Here is a 27,534-nt window from a genome sequence, read left to right as displayed (position 1 = left end):
AATTGAGTGCCTAGATTGATTCTCAAGGGAATATGCTTAGCTTAGTCTTAATGCTTATCAACTACATGTATCAAAGAGTTTTTTAGGTTGCATTTACTTTTAATAGATTTAAAAAAATTAGATTTGTGCCACGTGTCTTCCCGGCCACCAATTTCCTAAGGATTTAAGATTATTCCAATTCTAATAAATATTATTGCTCAAATATTATTGTTACTTGAAATTATGTCTCTACATTGCTCTTTAATTAAGCCTTTGTCATGGTCTGCCCCTTTATCTGGTCCTGATGATGAACCACACTTGTTGATTCCAAATGCGTCGGCCAAATAAGAAAAAATTATTTAGAAAAATGGTCAATTACTTTTAATAAATCTAAAAAATTAAATTCGTGCCACCTGGCTCCCCACCCACCAATTTCCTAAGGATTTGAGATTATTCCAATTTTAAGAAGTTCCTCCATGATAAGTTCATCATTATTTTTTATAACATTCATATTGATCTAAAAAATTTGTTAATAAATATATTTATTTTCTAACGTTAGGAACCTTTCCCCACTTAAACATATTTAATTGTTTTTTCAGATCTTGCTACAAGCCATAAAAAGATCCCACAAAGAGTGAATTTCAATTGTTTTTCAAAATCGGGTATACTATTAAAAGGTTTCAAAACGGTGTTTTTTTACATCGTTTACATTAACATATTAAACAATTATGTAACCAAATAAAACCAGGTTATATGAAAGCTGATTTATAATCACTGATTTAATATTTATTTCAAATTTATTGTAAATTTAAATTTATTAGATTGAAAATGTTTCATGATTTTGAAATAGATTTCAGGGATAATCATATTAAAATTCATTTGTTGACGCATTTTGAACTAGCAAGTGTGTTTCATCGTCAAGACAAGATGAAGAATCAAATCATGGAAAAATGTGTTTCGAACCAGCAACGGTTGTTCATCATCAAAACAAGATGAAGAATAAGATCATGGAAAAAAGTTAAAAAGAGATATCGAACATACAACGGCTAGAAAGAAACGACTATTTTTTACCAAAGGAAACGGCTACAATTGACTCAGTAACAACTAAAATTGACTAGTCGAAGTGATAGGGAAAATTTTGTCAATTAGTTAATTAATTAATTAGTTAATTTGTTAGATCTATTCATTTTTATATTAAATCTATATATAAATACATATATCAGCTAGTAAATAACTAAATTTTTTGAACCTAAAATGAGAACTTTAATACTTAATAAATAATTTATTATCCTCCTGCATATAAAATAATATTATTGAAGGAAATATTATAGGATGAATAAAAATAAATGTTTATTAATAGGATAATTAATTAGTTAAATTGTTGACTAAGTTTATTTATTCAAATATATATGTCACTAGATATGTATTAATATCTTTTAATTTAAAACTAAATAAAATAAAATTTATAATGATACTAGGATAAAAATAAAAATGTTTAATAATAATTAGTTAATTTGTTTATCAAATTAATCTATTTTCATTTAAATGTATAAGTTACTAAAATTATTTAGGGATAAATAAGGATTAAACCTAAAAATTTATCAATTAATCAATTAATTAGTTAATTAGTTTTTATATGCTTATAATCCTAGTTATGATTGAATATAAATTTTTTTATCAACATTACTAAAAACTAAGTAAAAAATTTTCTTTTTTGTAAGAACCTAAGGTAAGAAAATTAACCTAATAAATAAACAGTAAGGGAAGTATATTGTCCTCTTATTATTAATTTAAAACTAAATAAAATATTAGTAAACTTATAAGAAATAACATTACTAATATTAATAAAATAATGATTAAATAAATGTAATGGGTACCAAAACAAAAATACAAAAAAAACAAATCAAAAGAAAAGGGAACATAGGGAGAATTCAAACCATCAAGAAGACGAGGGAGAAAAACCAGAAAAGAAACCACTAAAAAGGACAAAGAAGGGTGAAAACCGGGGGGTGTGGTTAAGAGGAAAGTGTGGGGATCCAACAACTACTAATCTTCCAGTCATCATCCCTATTGAGACTGCTTGGCATCCTTTCAATTTCTATGGCTTCCCTAAACTTATGGTGATGAAAATGAGTAATCTTAGCAATAGCCAGGGCCGCTTCAATACATGTATGATGTTTAGTCCTCTCCGCATGTTCAACCAAAGCTGAAGACTTGGTCCTCCCACGTTTGATGTCAGTTGTGTGCTCATGAATCCTTTGATTAATAGAGCACCCAGTTTCACCAACATAGGGGGTCCCAGAGGAACATGGAATAACATAAACACCTTTCATGTCTTTGGGGTCAACAGGGTCTTTTATAGATCTAAGGGAACTATGAATGGTGTTAAGGGGTCTAAAGGTTGAGGGAACATTATGCTTCTTCATGATTCTCGCAATCTTGTCAATGGTCCCTTGGATGAAAGGTAGATGTACCCAACATATTCGATCTTTAGGGTCTATATTAACCTTAGGACCTGTACTAGCTTTAAGGAAAGAATTCAAACCTTGGTGCCTACTATATCCATTATTAACAAAAACATTAAGGAGATGGTTTTTCTCTTTATCAAGGTTCCTTTCATCGGATATTCTCAGTGCACGAGTAGCTAGTTTGTTGAGAACACCCAACTTTTGAGCAAGGATATGATGAGAGCTTTACAAGGTTTATATTTTGATTTTTAATTTGTATATATCATAGGTTTATGTTATATTTTGTAAATACTTTCCAAACTACCATGTCAACGAACAAATAAACGAGATAAATTAGTATTATTATAATTTAAAATATAAGTGTATCGTTTCTGATGAAATTATTATTGTTATTGTTATTGTTATTATTATTTAGAAAAATTAAAATATAATTTTATTGTTTCATGTTTTATTTGAAATATATTTATTTATTAATTAGTTTAATTATATTAATAAAATAATCCATATATATTGATAACATTATTTTTCACTTCTCATATGTCAATCATTATTATATAAATGGAAAAGGATGTGAATCAAACTCTATCAACCACTTTATTAATGTTGTTGTGTTACCCATGCATATGGGTTAGATTAGTAAATCATGGTTGACTATGATTAAAATTGTTGACAAGGGTTGGTTATGGTTAACAATAATTAACCATGTTTGTTGAGGGTTATTGATGGTTGAGAATGAATGATTATGGTTTAAGGGTGTTGACAAGGTTGGCAATGGTTAACCATGATTTTCCATGGTAAAAAACTAATGTAACAATGTATTTATGTCACATTGATGTTTAGTATTATTATATTAATGTTTTTTAACCATGATCGATCTTACATTGGTGTTAATGTTAATATAAAATTAATGGTTGAAGATGGTTGATGAGGTTGACCATGGCTAAGCTTGATGACCATGTTTGAACATAGCTTATTATTGTTAAATATGTTCAATTTATGGTTGACCATGAATACAGTATTCCATGTTTTCCATGTTCACAATGGATGTTCATGGTTTGACCATGTTAACCATGGTTGATTATTCTTGACTATGGTTGGGCATTGGCAAACATGGTTGACCATGGTTGAGCTTGTTTGAAGATGGTTAAACAAGGTTGACTATGGTTAAACTTGCTACCAATGATTAAGTCACATGATATCAACTTAGTCAATATTTTTCATACTGCCTCTATTCATGGGATTTTAAGGAATACCCTAATCTCACTAGATATTGATAGAAACCCCCCAAAATCCTTTTGTGGACCCCTCCAAATACATTTCTTCTAAAAAAGTAACTAGTATATCTTTCTTGAATACCTCTTTTTATATGACCATCTATATATATATCTATCTATATATATATATATATATATATATATATATATATATATATATATATATATATATATATATTATCATTACTATTAAAATAATGATTATTGAAATTTATTTTAATGTGATAGGTATAATATGATTTTTCAATGGGGAAGTTGTTTACAAATATTAATAAAAGCAAAATTACAATATAGTATATTCAATTGAATTGATTTATTAATTTTATTAGTACAACAACATTACAAATATTAGTGTGGTTGATATAGTCGAATGCTTCACAAATATAACAAAAAAACTATTGCAACACGAAGAATGCCTTACCAGTGCACACATTTACTTGATTAAGCATGTATAAAAATGTTATGGTCAACTTTAACTTGAGAAAAAAATGAATTACACATTTTTCTCTAAAATGGACCATTTTGCTAAATAAAATTTGCTTATATATAATGAATGTTTTAAATAATAATGAGGAACCAAATTATTTGGTTCAAAATGTTGACCAAATCCTAATGATGTGATTAATGCGAAAGACATTCTCATTTACAATGATGAACTTATTAGAATTGGAATAATGTAAAATCCCTAGGAAATTTGTGGGCGGGAGCCACTTGGAGCTTGATCTAAAATGATCATATGCTAAAACTAAAGTAGAATTGATTATGCCATTAGTGAAATGAATGTTGACTTAAAGTGTGGAAACTGTGAGAACTAATAGAGAAGAAAGACTTTATGACAGAGGAGAAAACATAAGTAAGATGAAAAAAAGAAGTGAAAACAACAAATACATAGCGATACCAGACAACAAGATTGATTATGAAGTTCATCCTTCATGGAATATGTCTGCGGGTCCGCTTTCAAGATGGGCAACTACATTATTATGATTGAATCCGAGAAGGTTGTTTACACAGCAAATTGACCAAAATGAATGTGCATGTAGGCACTTCTAGTCACTAGCATACGAAATATCTCTGAACCAGATTTCCAACACCTGTCTCAGTTCCCAATTCTGACTCCCGATGCTCCTATTACACTAAAAACAAAACATCCTATATCATCCAGAATCTACATACAGAACTAAAAAATCACTCTCCTCCTTCTTCATGAGTAAAAGGATGAATTAATAGGCTTAGTAGGTTTATTCGAACTCCTTTGGACTAAACTTGGCACGAATGGCTTCTAATTTTCATCACAAAGGTTTGGTTTAGTTATGATTTTCCACCTAGGGATAATATGCATGGTCTTTGAATAAATTTTAGAACAAACTATAACTAAAAAACCCAATCGGACTTTGGATTAATGCTAAAATGTTGGCAGTCAGATAAAATCATGCAGTAGTTAACTATTAGCATGTGAATACTTAGGGTCTAACCACAGTCAGACACCAGGTGGCTATCCTTAACGGTGTGGTAATCATGCTGTCCACATGGCACATTCTCTTCTTGACAATTTTGTTCCCTGCATGGTTTAGTTGCTGCAGTTACCGCCCTCACTGTTCACATGTCACAACCCAACACGATTACAACTATTAGCTGTTGCAGTCTAAACCACAAACTCCATTCGGTTAACGATAACCCTTTTCTTGCTCACATTTGGTCGTGCAACTTGGCGGTTATTCCTCGCGGTAATGTAAACTCTGACTCCTACTCCACTGCTCACATGACTACAGTCCCTGCGGTCTTCTCCCCACGTAGTTTCGTTGTGGTTAGGACTATGGGTTGTAATTATAATTTTTTTGGAATGTATTACATAGGCCGAGAGGGTTCTAACAAAGAGTTTATGTATTTTAATGCATTTTTTAATATTGCTTTTAGGTTTGTAGTTTTAGGTGTCAATAGGTTTTTAATACAATGTTTTGAATACAAGTTTTTCATGACTTGGAACATCAAGTTACCAAAACCCTTTTACAACAAATTGTCACTATGTGACATTAAACCCAACGACCAAAACACCGAACCACATGTTACTGACGATGACTGATGACACCCATGAACGGCATGTTGATGATGAACTGAATGAGACCCATGAACTGCATGCTGAGCATGAAGTAAACCTGTGCAACTGATCTAGCGAGATCCTCTTGGATCAATCCTCTCCACTTGAAAGATTTTGGACCACAAAATTTTGATTTTAAGTAGATATCAGGTGAGGGTATAGTTCACTCACTTTTCTAATTTCCATCCAACTTGCCTTGTTCGGATTCATGCCCTTGAGTCCTACTCGAAGAAATTAAACATATCCATACCTTGAAGATCAAAACTTCCTTTCCAAGATGATATCTTCCTGCAACTGATTCTTATACTTAGGTGCCAAATCATCAATAGTCAGAATATGTGTATCTTCCTCAGGATCCATGATCATCGGAGGTTCATACAATTTCAGATTTTCCACATTTACAGATGAGTAAATTCGCATGTAAGGAGGTAAATTTAATCGAAATGCATTATTTCCAATATTTTCCATAATCTTGAAATGGCCATACTTGATAGGAATCAGTTTCTTACCTTCTCCTTTCAACGTGTCTTTACTGATATACAACCATACCTAATCGCCGACCTAAAAACGATGACCGACTCGATGCTTGTCGTGGCACATTTTGTACTTTGCCTAAATCTTCTCTAACTAATCCTGCACTCTTGCATGTATTTGTTGTATCCGTTGAATGAGCTTAACTGCTTTGTTGGCATCATCATGTTCACCCACTTTATCCTCTTCACCAAACATGAGATCCATCGGTGACTTCGGTAGATACCAAAACATGGTTCGAATGGCGATCGATTAGTTGATGAATGTAAGGCTCGGTTGTAAGCATGTTGCACATAAGATAAAGATTCATCCCACAACTTAGGGTGTTTACTACAATAACCTCGAAGAATATGTATGACTGCCCTGTTCACCACTTCAGTTTGTCTATCAGTTTGTGGATGAAAAGTTGTGCTCTTCTTTAGCTTTGTGTCCATGAGTTCCCATAAAGTGGACCAAAATTATCCTACAAAATGAGTGTCCTGATTAGAAATAATGGAAGTAGGTAACCCAAAATGAACCCATACCTGATCGAAGAACATCTTTGCAGTCTCTTCAGTTGTCACTTGCTTTTTGCGTGAAGAAGAATAGACATCTTGCTGAATCTATCAACCACAAAATACAGGTAATCATGCCCTCTCCTGGACATAGGAAGTCCACCAACAAAATCCATGGAAATACTGTCCCATGGTCGCAAAGGAACTAGAAGTGGCATGTATAAACCAATCTTTCAATTGCCTGGTTTGCTAGTCGAACACATCACACATCCTTTAATTTATTTAGCAACAATTTCATACATACGAGGCCAATAACAATACCTTTGAACTTTTTCCATTGTTTTTCTTACTCCAAAATGTCCTTAAATGGAGAATAATGTGCTTCTCGGACAACATGTGCTCTTTCTGTCTGTGGTATGCATAACTTACCCAGATGATATAACAACCTGTCATGAACATGATAATTGATTTCTTCCACCTGAGCACCATGAGTTAGTGATTCATAAATATCTTTGAAATCAACATCCGTACTATATTGTTCTATATAACTTTCATGCTTTAAAGAACTACTATGCAATACTACTGAAGCATTCAAAGATGGTCTAGATAACATATCAGCTACTTTTTTTGTGACACCTTTCTTGTACTTAATTACTAAGTGAAATTGCTAAAGAAATCCCATCCATCTGTAATGACAATATTGTTGCAACTTAGTTCGAGACTGAAGGTACTGAATCAGCTGATGATCTATGTGAATCACTCTTTCCTTACCCATTAAATAATGTTTCCACTTCTTAAAACTTTTAACCAAAGAAAATAGTTATTTATCATATGTCGGATAATTCATTACCTCCTTAGAAAATGTTTCTGAATGAAAACAAATTGGTTTCCCTTTTTGAAGTAAGACTACACCCATTGCATAACAACTAGCATCTATTTCAATTTCAAATGGCTGTTGAATATCTGGTAAAGCTAAGATTGGTATTGTGACTATTTTTTGCTTAAGTGTATCAAAATATTTTTATTGTTTACCTCCCCACTAAAAGGGAACTTTAGAACTTGTTAAAGCATGTAACAATGAAGCAATCAAAGAAAACTAAGTAATAAATTTTCTCCAATACTAAATTGGACATAAAAAACTTCTAACTTGGCCACTTAACAATCACATTGATTTTAGCTGGATATATTTTTAAACTTCCACCTCCAACTATGTAACCAAGATCATTTAGTGAAGTTTTCCTAAACTCACATTTGGAAAGTTTAAGGTACAACTTTTCTCTGTGCAATACTTCAAAAACCTTCTTAACAAGCTCCTCTATACTGGAACTAAAAATCAGAATGTCATCTAAGTAGATTATGACCAATTTATCAATGTATGGGTGGAAAACATCATTCATAACCCACATGAAAGTTGTTGGTGGATGACACAAACCAAAAGGAATTACCAACCGTTCAAATAGTCCCTGTCTAGTTTTGAATGTAGTCTTCCAGATGCAATTTTTTGCTATGCGGATTTGATGATACCCACTTCTTAAATCTAACTTAGTGAAATAGACAAAATTTTTCAATTGATCAAGTAAATCATCTATCCTAGCAAGAGGATACCTATTTTTGATTGTTATCTTGTTTAAGGCCCTGAAGTCAACACACATTCTCCATGTCCTGTCTTTCTTAGGAACCAACATTATGGGTGAGCCACATGGAGACGAACTAGGTCGAATAAATCCTTATTCAATCAATTCTTCTATTTGTTTCTTTATTTCTGCATTCTCTATAACTAATAGGTGATACATTCTGATATTAGGAAGAGGGGCATCTGACATTAATTGTATTTCATGTTGTATTTCTCCTTTAAGAGGAAGATCTTTTGGTTCCTTCAATAGAGTTTGAAAAGAATCTACCGCTTTAACCAATCTATCTTTGAATTGAGATTCATAACCTAAGAAACATCCTATCGATCCTTATGTTGTTCTTTTACAACCATAAGTACATATTTATTACTTGAACTTATTAATCTCTTTACCTAATTAACTGAAACTAAATCCAAGTGTGTTTTAAGTTTATGTGCCCTGACAATAAATTCAATCCCATCTTTCTTAAGATGATATTTATGCTCTTTCCTATAAAACGCTGCATCACAATCATAGAGATAAGGACTTACTAGCACTACTCCTCATATATCTGCTGGAATCACATCTAAATCCACTTCATCAATGTAGTTATTTGTTATGGCAAATTTTAACCAACACTGCTTTGTGACATTAATCTGAGTCTCTTTATTTAGCCAACCTAGAGGGTATGGTCTTGGATTATTGTGTGTCTCCAAACCCAATTTCTTAACTAAATCTTCAGATATTAAATTTTCCTGTGATCCAGTGTCAAAAAATGTATCTATCTTTGTGTGCTTAGAAGTTATCCTTATGAGAAATAGTTCAACCCTTTTATCGTCATTTAGATGATTTCGGTTTGAAGAAGGTATAGAAGTGTTAGAACTTGAACCAGTATCAGAAGTTTTACTTGTGGAAACCATTGCGGCTATTTTACCTTCATCACCTGAGTCAAAGCCCAAATATTGCCGGATTGTTGTATTGGCCTTCTTTTCACCTTTCTTCTTCTGGAAATTCTTTGGTCTGAGTTCTAGGTGAAGTTTCCAACATTTAGACTCATCATGTCCGATCCTCTGGCAATGAGTACAAGTAGGTCTTTCACCTTCCTTTTGAGTTGTTGCTGATCTCTTTCCCTTCAGATTTCCCTTCTTCTTGCTGTCTTGGGAATCCTTGATTTCAAATTTCCTAGATTGTTTCTATAAAAACTTGAATGGTCTTCCACCTGATTCAACATGTATGGCTTGAACACACACTTCATCAAAATCATCGGGATTAAACATCAATAAAGTATGCTATAAATATGAATGTAAACTGATGATGTATTTTAATAAAGTTTCACATGTATCTAATGAAATACCAAGTGCCAATGATTTCTTTCTGAATTCCTGAGTAAACTCCTGAACACTCTGCCCTTTACCTTGCCTCAAATGTTTACAATCAATAACAACTTGCTGCATGTATCCTAAAGGATAGAATTGTTTCCTAAGAGCTTTTAAAAACTTAGACCATGAAGAGATGACTTTTCATTTCTGATTTACATCTATTTGAGTTTTACTTTCCCACTAGATTAAAGTTGTTCCCCCCATTCTAAGTGTAGCTAACTGAATTTTCATTTTATCATTAGAAATGTTTTGAATATGACAATACACTTCTAACTACTTAATCCAGTTATCTAGCTTTTTAAGATTCATTTCACCATCATAAATAGGTAACTCAAATTTTACATCAAGTTTTAAAAGATATGTTTTCTTAGGTTTCTTTTCTAATTCATATTCTACACTAGAAGAAGAAGAAGAAGAAGAAGAAGAAGATGATGATGATGGAGATGATGGAGGTGTAGGAGGTTTATCAGCCTTGCCTTTACCTTTATCCTTCTTTGATGTCTTTGAAGAAGAAGCTTCACCTCTTGCCTTCTTATCTTCGTAAAGTTCTCCCAACATCTGCTGGTTATTCAAGAATGTTTGTTGAAACTGTTCATCCCTCATCTTAGTTTCTGGCGTTTCACCTGCATCAGATCCTATCATGGTTGACTTATGAATGACTCTTCTCTTTCCAATTTCTGGATCAATCTCCTCAAGGATTCCTTCTCCACATTGCAACTTTGACTTGGTTAACATTCACTGAAAAAATTCTACAAACGCAACCTGCTCTGATACAAAATTGTATGATCTAAAATGATCATATGTTAAAATTGAAGTAGAATTGATTATGCCAACAATGAAATGAATATTAACTTAAAGTGGTGAAACCGTGAGAACCTCCTAAGAAGAAAGACTTTATGATAGAGGAGAAAACATAAGTAAGACGAAAAACATAAGTGAAAATAGAAAATACACAGCGATACTAGACAACAAGATTGATTATGGAGTTTGTCCCTGATGGACTACGTTTCTGGGTCCGCTTTCAAGATGGGCGACCGCTTTATTAGGATTAAATCTGAGAAGGTCGGTTACACAGAAAATTGACCAAAATAAATGTGCATGCAGGTACTTCTGGTCACTATCATAAGAAATATCTCTGAACCAGCTTTCCAACGCCTATTTCTGTTCCAAATTCTGACTCCTGATGCTCCTACACTGAAACCAAAACAGCCTATATCCTCCAGAATTTGCATACAAAACTCAAAAATCACTCTCCTCCATTTTCATGAGTAAAAGGATGAATTTATAGGCTCAGTAGGTTCATTCGAACTCCTTTGGACTAAACTTGGCATCAATGGTTTCTAATTTTGGTCACAAAGGTTCGATGTAGTTATGATTTTCCACCTAGGGATAACATGCATGGTCTTTGAATTAATTTTAGAACAAAATGTAACTAAAAAACCCAAATCGAACTTTGTATTAACAATGAATTGTTGGTGGTCAGATAAAAGCGTGTAGAAGTTAACTATTAGCATGTGAATAGTTAGGGTCTAACCACTGTCAGAAACCTGGTGACTATCCTTAACAGAGTGGTAATCATGCTACTCACATGGAACATTCTCATCCTAATGGTTTCGTTCCCTGCGTGATTTAGTTGCTGCGGTTACGCCCTTGCTGTTCACATGTCACAACCCGACATGATTACAACTATTAGTTATTGTGGTCTAAACTGTGAACTCTGTCCGGTTAACAATATCCCTTTGTCTGCTCACGTGTGCTCATGCAACCTGGCGGTAATGTAAACTCCGACTGCTACTCCATCGCTCACATGACTATAGTCCCCGCGGTCTTCTCCCCATGCGCTTTTGCTACGGTTAGGACTGTGGGTTGTAATTATAATTTTTTTGCAATATATTACATAGGCCGAGAGGGTTATAACATAAAGTTGATGTATTTTAATGAATTTTTGAATAATGGGTTTAGGTTTGTAGTTTTAGGTGTCAATAGGTTTTTAGTACAATGTTTTGAATACAAGTATTTCATAACTTGGAACATCAAGTTACCAAAACCATTTTACGACAAATTGTCACTATGTGACATCAAACCCAACGACCACATCACTGAACTACATGTTACTGACGGTGACTGACGACACTCATGAACTACATGTTGAAGATGAACTGAACGACACACATGAACTACATGCTGACAATGAACTAAACCCTGTGCAACTGATCTGACGAGATCTTCCTAGATCAATGCAAGTCTGATTTTTTAAAGTTTATTAAAAATAATGGACCATTTTGCTAAATAAAATTGTATATATAAATGAATGTTGTAAATAATAATGAAGAACTTATTATGGAGAAACTTATTAGAATTGGAATAATCTCAAATCCCTAGGAAATTGGTGGGCATGGAGCCACTTGGCACAAATCTAATTTTTTAAATTTCTTGAAAGTCAATACAACTTAACAAACTCTGTAACACATTACAACCCTTGATAAGCATTCAAAGTAAGCATATGTTGAGCATATTCTCCTAATTGAGTGGATATTATATTTTTTTTTTTTTATTATTATTATTATTATTATTATTTCATCTAATGATTCACCACCACTACAATATTCTTCTCATATTAAGTAGCATTTAAATGTTTAAAGTAAATTACGATGACTACAACATCTCTCTCATATTGAATCGAAATTTAAATGTGTACACTCATTTACTTACAATATAACATTTCCTATAAAACCATTTTCAACCCAAATATACATATCATAAAAAATATAATTTATTAATAAAAATATAGCTATAATTTTTAAAACCCCATAATTTATTTAAATGTAAAATTTAGTCATATTAAATTTTGATAATTCCTTTATTTTTATCCATTTTTAATTATATAAATATATATATATATATATATATATATATATATATATAAATTTCAAATAAAAGTAGAAAAAATACCATTATAAAGTGAAAAAAGAAAAGAAAAAATTAATGTTTAAATGTTTAAAGTAGGTGTTTTGTTAATTAACCTTATTCGACAGTTTTATTATCTTGGAAATTAAAGAAGACCAAGTTCAAACGGAACAGATCACTTAAATCGTGTCCATATTTATCCGTTTCAAGAAGAGGATACAGTAAATGCTGAATGTAATGTAATTAACGTCACTTAATAACAGGAGTATACAATGAATGGTGAAAGTGATTTATTAACCAAAAGCACTGTAGTTGGATGATATTTAAGCTAGACAGATCTCTATAGATAACACGTACATCATGGCCCATAACCCTCACAACACCTGTCCCATCCCTACTCGCATGTGAAGATTAAGGAATTGGTTTTGATTTCTAACACAACCACTTATTCGTATCTTTAATGGCGACAAAAGTGGGAGACCGACTGGTTCTACTACCATTCATGGCAACAAAAGTTAGAGATTGATTGGTGCTACTACCATTCCATGGAGAAACAACAAGTTTGGTGTCATTTCCGACAAGTGTTCCATTACTCACCACGTTGAGAGCAGTGAGAGGCCCGGTGAATCCTCTCCAAAGAATCCTAGAAAGAAGGGGAATATCAATAATGATATTTCACCCGAGACTACCATTATATAGATGCGGCCCACCCATCAAAAGTTAGAGATTGATAGGTCCCATGCATGGAATGTGATGGAAATTTAATTGTCATGAGGTGATTTTCTCATCAAATATGTATTAAAATTTTGTAAAGTTGTCAATATTTTTATTTGATATTAAGAAATAAGTCATGAAAGTGTGAAAACCATCAAATTTGATGGGTGAATTTATTTCGAAATTCCAACCCTGATAGGTGCTACTTGTTGTAAATATTAATGCCAACCACCACCTTAAACACACTGACAACCACCATGCTTGCCCAGTCAACCACTGCACAGTTGCGGTTTTGTTTGTAGGTGAAAGGACTAAAGTCAGAACGGAAGTACAATGTGGACCATTCTACAACACATCACAGAGGTTAAGGCATTCAATGAAGTTTAGTAAAGTTTAGTAAATAAGTATGGGAAAGCATTCACTCTGCAACTGTTGCCCACACTCCACAACACCTGCAAGTTCAGAAAACCAATTACTATGTAAAATCACCCATGCTTCTTATTAATTATTTTCTTTGTCATGTATTAATCTCAAATTTGTATGTTGAGATAAATATGGATGTAAAAGTCATTTTGTATGTTGGGCAAGTTAGAGAGCGAGAGTATCTGAGGTAGTGAGGAGAAAATTGTGGAGGAAATATTGGTGGGTGCGTGAAAACCAATTTTATGGAGTTTTACAGAAGTTTACTCCGCAACCCAGTGATGCGTAAATCGTAGTAAGTTTGTTGTGTTTTTCACTTGGAGCTGCAGCCTCCATTTATCACGCGAATGTAATTTCTTTATGTTTTGACATATAATATAAAGTGTGGTTAGTTGCATTATGGTATTAATCCTTCACAAGTAGATTTATGGCAACCTCCTTTTGTTTTACTCTGTTTTGTTGTGTGTAAAATTTATGTTTTAATTAAGTCCCTGTGTGGTTGCGATATCCTCACCGCAACCTAAGATTTACCTTGCCACAACTGAAGTTGACTTTGCCTACTTTCTCGCAACCTATTTCTAAGCTAGCTGACTTTTCCCAATTTAAGAGTGTAGAATCCTCTCCTCTGCCTCCCCGTAAATTAATTTTTTTCTAATATGGTATCAGAGCAGGTTAAATATTGTTAGTGTAAAAACAAGTATTTTTACTAAGAGTTAAAATTGTTTTGAGGGCAGATTGTTTTTAGCATATTTACCAGTAGGTAGAAAGTTTTTTTTAACACTCAAAATTGGCAACATTGAGAACAAGCTTGAATAATCCTCAGATACCTCAGTTTAATGGAAAAAATTATGATAATTGGTCTATTACAATGAAGGCTCTGGTTTCATCTCAAGACATTTGGGATTTGGTGGGGAATGGTTTTCCAGAACCAGTAGATGCAGCAGCATACAATGCATTGTCTCAAGCAGAAAAAAATTTGTTAAGGGACAAGAGGAAGAAGGATTCAAAAGCCCTGTTCTATATTTTCCAAGAAGTTCATGAAAGTATTTTCCGACGGGTTGCAGCAGCAACGAAGTCCAAGCAAGCGCAGGACACCCTCCAAACAACCTACCAAGGCATGGAAAAAGTCAAGACAACAAAAATACAAATGTTAAGAAGAGATTTTGAAACACTTTGTATGCAAGAGTTTGAGAATGTAAATTCATTTTTTACACATGTAATTCGGTTGGTTACTCGAATCAGGTCTCATGGTGAGACACTTGAAGAAAGGAGAATAGTTGAGAAAGTTTTGAGAAGTTTTCCAACAAGGTTTGATGCCATTGTTATGGCCATAGAAGAGACAAAGGATCTCTCACAGTTCTCAGAGGATGAGCTTCATGCATTACTGATTTCTCATGAACATAGACTGAATATAGCAACAAGTTCCTCATTGGAGCATTCCTTTAAGACACAAGTCTCCTTTGGTCAAGTTTGAGGTAGAGGAAGATCATACGCTAGAGGAAGAGGAAGAAGTCCACACAGAGGTGGAAGAAGCAACCCTTCAAGCTCAAGTGGAAGGGGAAGCAATCAAATTCCAAGTCAATTCCAAAGCCAAAATCAAGCACAAGGTCAAAGGTATGATAAATCTCAAGTTCAATGTCATTATTGTAAGAAGTATGGTCATTATGCAAATGAATGTAGAAAGAAGAAATATGACATTAGTAACAAATCAAGTGTAAATTTCACAAAAGAAAATCAAAACCATGATAGCATGTTTTTAGCTTGTAATGTAGCACAAGAAAAGAAAAATGATATATGGTATCTAGATTTAGGGTGTGGTAACCACATGTCAAGGAACATAGAAATGTTTTCCAATCTAGATGAAAGTGTGAAATCTGAAGTGACATTAGGGACTAATATAAAAGTCTTTATCATGGGCAAAGGAAGAGTTAATCTCTTAACAAAGAAGGGAGACAAGAAGTACATCTCAAATATTTACTTTGTCCTCAGTCTAAAGCATAACCTCATAAGAATTAGATAGCTCATGCAAAAGGGCTACAATGTCTTCTTCAAAAATGATGAGTGTACAATTTTGGATAGGCCTCCAAGAAGACAGTTGATTACGAAGGTTCAGATGAAAAACAATAGAATGTTTCCCCTAAACATAAGATTAGATTTGAAAGAAGAAGGTGTACAAGCACAATTATCAATGAACTCACAAGATGATGGAAGAAACGAGGCAACTATCACAAAAGTGAACTATCAAACATAGGTCAAAGATGAAAACTGTATATGGCATTTGAGATTTAGACATCTCAACTTTTGAGGTTTGAATTTGTTGCATAGGAAAGGCATGGTGAAGGGATTACCGATCATAGAAAAACCGGACATCCTATGTGAAGGATGTATCTTGGGAAAGCAACATAGAGAGACATTTCCAGTAGGAAAGTCAGTAAGGGAAAAGGAACCTTTGGATATTGTCCACTCAGATTTTTTTGGACCAATGAAAACGCCATGAATTGGTGGCAGCTACTATGTATTGACCTTCATAGATGACTACACAAGGAAGACATGGGTCTATCTCCTAAAACAAAGAAGTGAAATGTATGAGCGCTTTCGCCAGTACAAGGCTCTTGCTGAGAAGCAATGTGGACACTACATCAACGTACTTAGGATTGACAGAGGTGGTGAATACATCTCAAATGATTTCCTACATTTTTGTAGGGAACATGGAATTCACAAGCAATTTACAACAAGATATACACCTCAACAAAATGGTGTGGCAGAAAGGAAGAGTAGAACCAGTATTGAGATGGCAAGGAGTATGTTGAAGGAAAAGCATTTTCCAAAAGATTATTAGGTTGAAGTTGTCACTTGTGTAGCATATATCTTGAATAGATTTCCAACCAAAAGCGTCTAGAACATAGTTCCTGAAGAGGCATTAAGTGGAGGAAAGCGTAGTGTCACTCACATAAGAGTCTTTGGATGTGTGTCATATGCACATGTACTAGATGAGTTGAGGAAGAAATTGGATAGTAAAGGGGAGAAATCCATATTTGTTGGATACAATGATGAATCCAAGGCATACAAGCTCTACAATCCATCAACCAAGAAAGTCATAATCAACAGAGATGTGCAGTTCATAGAAGAGGAAGCATGGGATGGAAGTTTAGAGAAGACAGTCAATGTGAAAGTATGTATACCACATGAGGAAAAAGATGAACTGACAACAACAAGAAATTCCTCAACAATGACTCCCTCTAACCCTATTCAAGTGAAACAAAGCAGGCAACAATGAACACCATCAACAAATAATAGGACAATGTCACGCAGTCAAGCAAGTGCTTCTCCAAGCATGATGTGCAGTGCAACACCAAGTGACATGTCAAGCCCATCTTTAGCAAGCACAAGAACACAAAAATTCAGAAATCTAAATGAAATTTATGTACAAGATGAGGTTGATAGCAGCGGTGGTCTGAATTCATTATTTTCTTTGTTTTTTCATGTAGATGACCCAATACGTTTTGAATATGCACTCAAAGAAGAAAAATGGGTTGCAGCAATTGAGGAAGAAATAGAAGAAATAGAAAAGAATGACACATGGGAGTTAGTGAAACTTCCGCAAGGAAAAGAAGTCATTGGAATGAAGTGGGTCTATACGACCAAGAGCAATGTTGATGGGAAGATTGAAAGACACAAAGCAAGGCTAGTTGTCAAATGATACAAGCAGCAATATGGAAGAGATTATTCGGAGACGTTTGCACCAGTCACAAGGATGGAGACATTGCATATAGTTGTGGTGATTATCGCACAACATAAATAGAGAGTGTATCAAATGGACGTAAAATCAGTGTTCTTGAATGAAGTGTTGAAAGATGAAGTATATGTTATGCAACTTCCTGGTTATGAGGTAGAAGGCCAAGAAGACAAAATGTATCGGTTGAGGAAAGCTCTTTATGGGCTAAAGCAAGCATAACGTGCATGGTACAACAAGATATATCCCTACTTGTTCAGCAATGGTTTTGACAAATGTGATGGAGAGCATACCCTCTACATCAAAGAGAGCAATCATAAGATTCTTATTGTCATCTTATATGTAGATTATTTGATTTTTATAGGCAGTGATGATTTCCTCATCGTTGATTTCAAACAAGTCATGAAGAATGAATTTGAGATGATTGAATTGGGGTTGTTAAGGTACTTTTTAGGCATAAAAGTGAAGCAAATAGAAAATGGCATTTATATCTCTCAAGCAAAGTACGTAGCAAAAATTTTGGAGAGGTTTAAAATGTAGGACAAAAAGCCCACACCAACTCCAATTGTCATGGGGTTGAAGTTGAGCAAAGAATATTGCAGCAGCAATGTCAATTCAACTTTATACAAAAGTATGATAAGAAGCTTGATGTATTTGACCACCACTAGGCCGGATATAATCTATGCAGTGAGTTTGGTGTCGAGGTTCATGGAGACACCCAAGGAGACACATTGGCAAGCAGCGAAAAGAATTCTAAGGTATGTTAATGGGACAAAATAGTATGGAGTTTAATACATCGCAACCGATGATTTCAAGTTGGTTGGTTACACTGACAGTGATTGGGTAGGAAGTGTTGATGACAGAAAGAGCATGTCAGGACATGTTTTTCATTTGGGTTCTAGAGTCGTTTGATGGGCCTCCAAGAAGCATGAAATAGTGTCATTGTCAACAGCAGAAGCTGAATATGTCGCTGCAACAGCAGCAGCGTGTCAGGAAGTTTGGATGAGAAGGTGATGCAGGAGAATATAGACTTAGCAAGCGATGTGATTATATGTTCACATGCCATGGCTAACATGAAGTGAATTTCATTGATCTAAGTGGTCAAATCGATTTTAGTAGAGAGGGTTGGAACTCTCGAATTTATTTTACCTCAATTATTATAATAATCAGAACATTGTATTACTTTTGGAATAGGAGATAAGTTTTTAGGATAGGTGTGTATCAAATCCTGAGAATAGGGATTTAATTGTTGATCTGATAAAAATAGAGATTGAGTTGTCGATGTTGTTATAATAGGATTTGATCCATTAAAGAGAAAAATGTAATGATAGAGTAGGGGAGAGCGTGAGAGAGAAAAAGAGAGGGTTTGAGAATGAAGGAAACAGAGGTCAAACAAATTGATCAAGCAATAGGGCCAAGACTCTATAATTCTTATTTGATTGAATAATCGATTTAAGTGTGGTGTTATGTGTTATTCTAGTGGAGAAATTTATTGTATCTTTGTATTTGTGTTTACACCCTAACTGGGTATTTTTCTTTCATTTATGCATTTTATTGATAATCGCATTTAATTAGCATTAAGGGTTTTATTTCAAGATTAAGTGCTAAACCTTTTTTTGTTATAAAATTTTTTCCTTCAAAGTTCTGTATTGGGAATGTGGGCAATATTCCAAAGAAGTGGCATATAACCTAGAAAAGAAATGCGAAATGGTATTTTTCCAAATCGTGTGATTAACATAAGGAGGCGACACGTAGCAAAGAGAAACCACCTATCTCGCATGCTCTTGAGTTGATATCTATCGTGCTAGTTATAGCGTGATATAGCGCGATATCCATTGGATCTGGGCAAATGAGATCAATAGCAGAGATTAGTCAGGTGAGAGGAAACTCCAGTAAGAAATCCATGCACATACTCTGATTGACGTACCATTCATTTATTCAAGTAAAACATTATTTTGGTTGTGGATTGCTACATCATTTGTCAGTTGTCCACATCATTTGGTATTAGAGCCTAAGGATTAAGTTATGCTACAGCAAAAATGCCACCTAGAAGAGGAGATGGCATAGGTCAGGGAAGACCTGTAGCCAATGTAGTTTTGCTAGGAGAAATTCAAAACATGCGTACAAGGATGGAGATAATGGAGACTGCTCAAAGGAGAGCACTGATGAAGGAGATGCCAATGCTGCAAAGGAATCTTTTGAGGAAGAAGAAGAGGATGAAAGTGAAGCTGCCAAAGTTCTCAAAATGTTGGCCAAAGCAAGTGGAAGACCAAAGATGGAAATACCTTTGTATGATAGGAACCTCAATGTAGAAGAGTTGATGGACTGGATCAGTTCATTAGACAAGTATTTTGACTATGAGGAGGTTGATGATAAAAAGAAGGTGAAATTTGCAGTTACTAGATTGAAGGGCCATGCAGCTATTTGGTGGGATGAACTACAAACATCTAGAGAGAGAAAGGGGAAGCCCAAGATCAAGCAGTGGGATAAAATGGTGAGTAAATTGAAAGGTAAATTCATGCCAAAAGATTATCAGTTAAATCTTTTTAGACAATTACAAAATTTGAGGCAAAAAGGAATGACTGTCAAAGAATACACGGAAGAGTTTTATAAGTTGAGCATTAGAGTAGGACATGTAGAGGATGACATAGAAAAGGTAGCCAGATACATCAATGGCTTGAGATATGACATACAGGATGAAATCAGTTTGTTGAGTCTGAAGACAATTGAAGATGCCTATCAAGCAGCTTTGAAGGTAGAAGAGAAGATGTTGAGGAAGAAAAGTCAGAGGAATAGAGGAAAAAGTCCAACAAAAAGGTAGAGGAACTACTAGATCATGATTCCAATACCCTCAGGGTGAAGCAGGAGCTTTAAGTAGTAGACCGCCACAGAGAGGAGTCTTTGGTAGAGGGACATTTTCACCCAAAGGAAGAGGCCAAGGAAGAGAAATTTGGTATTACACATGCGGGGAATGGGGACATGGATCATGGGATTGTCCTCATAATAAAGCAACAAATCAATGGAATGTGAATGTGGCTGAGGCAAAGGAAGAAAATCCTCAAATTGAAAGTAAGGAAGAATCACCCGAAGTAGGAGAATCCTTGTTATTGAAAAGTGTGTTGGTTAATGCAGAAAAGGAGACAGGAGAACTAGCCCAGAGAAAGAATCTATTCAGAACTACATGCAAGTCCAACGGAAAATGCAGTAAAGTGATAACTGATAGTGGAAGCACTAATAACCTTGTTTCTACAGAAATGGTGGAAAAGTTAGGAATAGTGAAAATAGTACACCCTACTCCTTACAAAGTATCATGGCTGCAAAAAGGACATCATCTTATTGTGACAGAACAATGCAAGGTAGAAATCCAAATTGGTACTAATAAGGATGTGATATTATGTGAAGTAATGCCGATGGATGTATGTCATATATTATTGGGAAGACCTTGGCAATTTGATCATAAAGCTATGCATGATGGGAGAAGAAACACTTACACTCTAGAGAAGGATGGAAACAAACACACACTACTGCCAATGAAGGATGAAGCAGGCAAAGAAGTGCCTGGAAATGGTGTTATGCTGATAAGTGGGAAATAATTGCTGCAAGAAGTCAAGAAGGATGAAAAGATACATTTTGCTATCATAAGGAGACCTAAGTTAATTTTGACTTCCACAAACATAGATGATTTATCTGAAGAAATCAAAACTCTGTTGAATGATTTTGTTGATATTATTGTGGATGAGTTGCCAAATTCATTACCACCAATCAAGAGTATTAGTCATCACATTAAACTAATACCTCGAGCAAGTTTGCCAAATAAAGCAACATACAGGTTAACTCCTCAAGAAAATGCAGAAGTTGGGAGACAAGTGCAGGAACTGATGGATAAGGGATTAATAAGGGAAATCCTTAGTCCATGTGATGTACCAACTATACTCAGTCCAAAGAAAGGTGTTGAATGGTGCATGTGTACTAATTCCAGAGCCATAAACAAGATTACTATCAGGTATATATTTCCTTTACTATGCATGGATGATTTGATGGATTGTTTAAGTGGGTCAAAGTATTTTACTAAAATAGATCTGAAGAGTGGATACCATCAAATCAGGATTAGAGAAGGACATGAAAGGAATACTGCATTTAAAACAAATAGTGGGTTGTATGAGTGGTTAGTGATGCCTTTTGGATTCACTAATTCACCTAGTACATTCATGAGATTGATGAATGAAGTCCTGAAGGAATATGCAGGCAAGTTTATCATTGTTTACCTTAATGATATTCTAGTTTTCAGTCAAAGAAAAGAGGAACATATGGAACATATTATGTTGGCTCTGAGAACTTTACGGAAACAGAAACTACTAATAAATCTGAATAAATGTAGTTTGATGAAAGAAGAGCTAATCTATTTGGGGTTTGTAGTATCTAAAGAAGGTCTAAAAATCGGTCCAGAGAAAGTCCAAGCAATTTGGAACTGGCCAACTCAAAGAAACATATTTGAGGTAAGAAACTTCCATGGTCGTGCACCAATTATTGAAACAATCAAAGAGACTAATCAACCATTCAAGTGGACAAAAGCAGCAGATCGAAATTTTAAGTTGACGAAGAAGAAAATTACAGAAAAACCAGTTTTAGCTTTACCTGATTTTGGAAAAGTTTTTGCAATTGGAGGAGTTTTAAGTCAGGAACAGAGACCAATAGTATACCTTAGTGACAAACTAAATGAAGCTAAGAAGAAATATTCCTCTTATGACAAAGAATTTTAGGCTATTTTGCAAGCTTTGAAAAAATGGAGACACTATTTGCTACCAAAGGAGTTTGTATTGTATTCTGACAATCATGCAATACAGTTCATAAACAACCAACAAAAATTAAACCAGAAGCATGCCAGGTGGGTAGAGTTTTTACAGAGTTTTACTTTTATGATTAAACATACAAGTGGTAAATTGAATAAAGTTGTTGATGCTCTGAGTAGGGTAAATTTCATTGTGCAAGAATTAAGAGTTGGTGTTGGGGGATTTGACGAAATGGTTGATATGTATAAAGATGATGCAGAATTTAAAGATATTTATGTAGTTGTACAAAATATAGCAGCTCATAATAGAAGCCAGTGGTTGGATTATCTTATCAGGGAGACACACAGTGGAGGGTTATCTAGACACTTTGGACAAGACAAAACCTTTGTTGATGTAAATGATTTTTACTACTGGCCAAAGATGCAAACTGATGTTAAGAAATTTGTTGACAGGTGCAGGATCTATCAGCATGCTAAGGGGAGAAGCCAAAATATAAGATTATATCAACCATTACCAATACCAGAACGATCATGGGATGAAGTTAGTATGGATTTTTTTATGGGATTAACTAAAACTCAAAGAGGAAATGATTCCATTTATGTTGTGGTAGATAGATTTTCCAAAATGGCACATTTCATTGCATGCAAAAAGACCAGTGGTGCAACACATTTTGCTAATCTAGTTTTTTCAAAACTTGTAAGATTACATGGATGGCCTATAACTATTGTGTCTGATAGGGATATAAAGTTTGTTGGGCATTTCTAGAGAAATCTTTAGAAGAAAATAGGTGCCAACCTTTGTTTTAGTTCAACATATCATCCTCAAACATATGGGATGACTGGGGTAGTAAACAGAAGCCTAAGAAACATATTGAGGAGTTTAGTGTATAAAAATCCTAAGCAGTGGGATTTAACACTTTCTCAGGCTAAGTTTACTTATAATGATACTCCAAACTGGAGTAGTGGGATGAGTCCATTCTAGATTGTTTTGGGATGAATCCAAGAGGTGTGTATGAGCTTGGAAATTTGGGCAAACAGGAGAAAAGAAGTGCGAATTCTGAAGAGTTTGTAGAGTAGATGCAGAGACTATAGGAAGATGTCAAAGACAGATTGCAAGAAAGAAATGGAAAATAAAAACAAAGAGCTGATATGAAGAGGAGAGAAAAAGGATTCCAAATGGGTGATCTAGTGATGGTCTACTTGAGGAAAGAAAGGTTTCCTGTTAGGATTTACAATAAAATAAAGATGAAAAAGATAGGCCGATGCAGAATTGTGAGAAAGTTTTCAACCAATGCTTATAAAATTGAATTTCCAGAAGGAGTTGGAATATCACCTATCTTCAATGTTGCAGATTTGTATCCATACAAGGCGAAAGAGTCAGAGCTATAGAATGAACATGCAAAAGATGAAGTTCATACTTTAAATTGGGAAGAACAAATGCCATAGACAATCAAGAAAGAGGTGAAAGCTATTCTGGAGAAAAGAGTGTCCAAAAGAACCAAAGGACAGGTTTATTTTCAGTATCTAGTCAAATGGAAATGACTGCTAATGGAGGATGTCAGCTGGTTAACAACAACAGAATTACAGAAGTGTGGAATAAATCATGAAATTTTGATGAATTATTCTTTTCTTCCTCAGGAGATTGATGCAGGAGAATCCGGACTTAGCCAACAATGTGATTTTATGTTCACATGTTGTGGCTAACATGAAGTGAATTTCATCGACCTAAGTGGTCAAAACGATTTTAGTAGAGAGGGTTGGATCTCTCGAATTTGTTTTACTTCAATTATTGTAATAATCAGAACATTGTATTATTTTTGTAATAGGAGATAAGTTGTTAGGATAGGTGTGTATTAAATACTGAGAATGGGGATTTAATTGTTGAGCTGATAAAAATAGAGATTGAGTTGTCGATGCGGTTAGAATAGGATTTGATCCATTAAAGAGAAAAATGTAATGATAGAGTAAGGGAGAGCGTAAGAGAGAAAAAATAGGGTTTGAGGATGAAATAAACAGAGGTCAGAAAAATTGATCGAGCGAGAGGGCCAAGACTCTATAATTCCTATTTGATTGAATAATCAATTTAAGTGTGGTGTTACGAGTTATTCTGGTGCATAAATTTCTTGTATTTGCGTATTTGTGTTTAGACCCTAACCTGGTATTTTTCTTTCATTTACGCATTTTATTGATAATCGCACTTAATTAGCATTAAGGGATTTATTTCAAGATTAAGCGCTAAACCCTTTTTCGTTATAAAAGTATTTCCTTCAACGTTCTGTATTGGGAACATGGGAAATATTCCAAAGTAGTAAGTGGTATATCACGTGGAAAAGAAATGAGAAATGGTATTTTTCCAAATTGCGCGATTAACCTAAGGAAGTGACACGTAGCACAAAGAAACCACCTATCTTGCATGCTATCAACCTGATATCTATCGTGCTAGTTATCACACGATATAGCATGATATACATTGGAAATGGGTAAACGAGATCAATGGCAGAGATTAGTTAGGTGAGCGGAAACCCCAGAAAGAAATCCATGCACATACTCTAATTGACGTGTCTTTCATTTATTCAAGTAAAACGTTATTTTGGTTGTGGATTGCTACATCATTTGTCGGATGTCCACAACACAAGGATGTTGAGGGATCTTCGCCACGACCGAGAGGGAACGACAACTATTTTTAGTGACAACACGTCCGCAATTGCATTATCAAAGAATTCAGTTTTTCACAAGAGGACTATGCATATTGATGTTAAATATCATTTTATCAAAGAGTTGATTAACAATGATGAAATTGTGTTGTAGCACTAAAGGTCACGAGAACAATTTGATGATATTTTCACAAAACCATTGGCACATGAAAGTTTTTTTTTATCTTAGAGACTGTTTGGGAGTTGCTAATAGTGGCAGCTGTTATTAAGGGGGAGTGTTGGAAATATTAATTCCCATCACTGCCTTAAACACATTGATAAACATCATTCTTGCCTAGTCAACCACATCACGATTGCAGTTTTGCTTGTAGGTGAAAGGACTGAAGTCAGAGCAAAAGTACAGTGTGGACCATTCCACAACACATCACAAAAGTTAAGGAATTTAATGAAGTTTAGTACATAAGTATGGGAAAACATTCACTCTGCAACTATCGCCCACACTCCACAACACCTGCAAGTTCAGAAAATCAATTACTATGTAAAATCGCCCATGTTGCTTATTAATTATTTGCTCCGTCATGTATTAATGTCAAATTTAAATGTTGAGATAAATATGGATGTGAAAGTCATTTTTTATGTTCGGCAAGCTAGAGAGCGAGAGTCTTTGAGGTGGTGAGGAGAAAATCATGGAGGAAATATTAGTGGGTGCGTGAAAACCAGTTTTACGGAGATTTATAAAAGTTTACTCCACAACCTAGTTATGCATAAATCGTAGTAAGTTTGTTGTGTTTTTCACCTGGAGCTGCAGCCTCCTTTTATCACACAAATGTAATTTCTTTATGTTTTGACATATAATACAAAGTGTGGCTAGTTGCGTTATGGAATTAATTCTTCGCAAGTAGATTTACAGCAACATCCTTTTGTTTTACTCTGTTTTTGTTGTGCGTAAGATTTATGTTTTAATTAAGTCCCTATGTGGTTGTGATATCCTCACTGCAACATAAGATTTACCTTGCCGCCATTGAAGTTGATTTTGCCTACTTTCCCGCAACCTATTTCTAAGACACTTTGCCCAATTTGAGAGTGCAGAGTCCTCTCCTCTGCCTCCCCATAAATTAAATTTTTTCTAATGCTACTATCATCGATTGAGTAACAGTGTTACTGCTGTTATTTCTTTCAAGCATTTCACACCTGAGATCCAGAGATGGAATTTGATATGCAAAATGTGATTTTCTCAATATTTTTTTATAAATTTGATGAATGTTTTACATACTATACCAGTAACCTCGAACTGTCAATGCGCTAGATTTATTCCAATAAAATAAATAAATTCCTAAACATAATTAAAAAGCACACAGTCTGTGATATATATATATATATATATATAAGAATTAAAATTTTCAAAAAAACATTGCCGAATTTACTAGGTGGCATCTCTAGGTGGGCATCTTTTCACCCCATAAGCCAATCAGATAGCTGCGGCCCGCCAATCCAATCCAGTCGGAAATGTAGAGGAAGCCAATGCTAGGGACAATGAACTCACCCCTCGTCATGTGTCCACCACCATATTAGGCAGCCTGTGGGTGTCGCAGAGGAGACCCTACTTCTAGGTAGTTCTCGAACCGTTTCTTGGTCTTCAGAATGGACGCCTTTGATGGCCATGGTGGGTGCATATTGCTTGAGGTTACTCTTCAGCTACTAAATCAACTGCTTCTCCCTCTTCGTGAAAGCCTTCGACTCCCTTGCATAACGTCAGCCATGAGATGTCAGCCTGCGCCGCCAATGGGGCCACGGAGATTATGGCTACGAGAGCTAGAGTTGTGGATATGTTAGCGAAGGCATTCAAACTTCTTGCTCTTGTTCTTCCCCTCTCGAACTCCTTCCAAGGTGCAGCCTACTGTTTAGGGATTTGCAGTAGGTCAGTTGAATGTGGACGTGGTAAGACACGGGTAAAAAAAGAAACATTTTGGAAATTTCTTGGATCATTGAAAGGAACTTTTCGCATGGATTCTTCAAGTTGGTGTGTACTGGTCACCATTGCTTTTCTCTTAGCTGTAAAAGAATCATCACTCTTTTGAAATGACGGCAGAACAGTAACGATAGAAAGTGCAGTGAAATGGATAGGACAACTGGTAGATGTGGATACTTTGTGAGAGGTTAAATTTAAATTTATTAAATTGAAAACAAAACGGTATATTAATAAAAATAATGTAGGAGTTTAAATCATTACATTTATTCATTAGTACAACCACATTAAAGATATTAATGTGGTTGATATAGCCTAAGGTTTTATTTGTATTTACTACATATAAACTATTGATAAATATATAATAGTAAAAATAATCCGATAATTTTTTCGAATGAAATTGTGTAGAGGACTTTAAATCTTTTCGAATGTTTTTGGTGCACTCTCTACCCATCATCACGGACTCAGAATTTGAATTCAAATTCTGAGATGATGGAAAAGATATAAAATCTTTTACACAG

At 34.5% G+C, this 27,534-nt stretch overlaps 1 protein-coding gene and 1 pseudogene across 1 annotated transcript; one reads left to right on the top strand and one right to left on the bottom strand.

Annotated features, from left to right (window-relative positions):
- Window positions 1-27,085, bottom strand: part of LOC149202969 (photosystem I reaction center subunit III, chloroplastic-like) — a 47,386-nt pseudogene extending 20,301 nt beyond the window's left edge.
- Window positions 14,153-15,125, top strand: LOC149202970 (uncharacterized). The gene is made up of 3 exons (XM_089403673.1): window positions 14,153-14,166; window positions 14,679-14,928; window positions 15,114-15,125. The coding sequence occupies exons 1-3, from the start codon at window positions 14,153-14,155 to the stop codon at window positions 15,123-15,125; spliced, it is 276 nt and encodes a 91-aa protein (XP_089259799.1).
- Window positions 27,086-27,534: the final 449 nt, after the last annotated feature.

Source organism: Pinus tabuliformis, chromosome 2_1, assembly GCF_031772625.1.
Source record: "Pinus tabuliformis cultivar Carrire ecotype Pingquan chromosome 2_1, CPIR1, whole genome shotgun sequence".
In the NCBI taxonomy this organism is placed as follows: domain Eukaryota; kingdom Viridiplantae; phylum Streptophyta; class Pinopsida; order Pinales; family Pinaceae; genus Pinus; species Pinus tabuliformis.
Note: the sequence above shows the minus strand (reverse complement) of the source record. Positions and strands in the feature narration are given on the sequence as shown.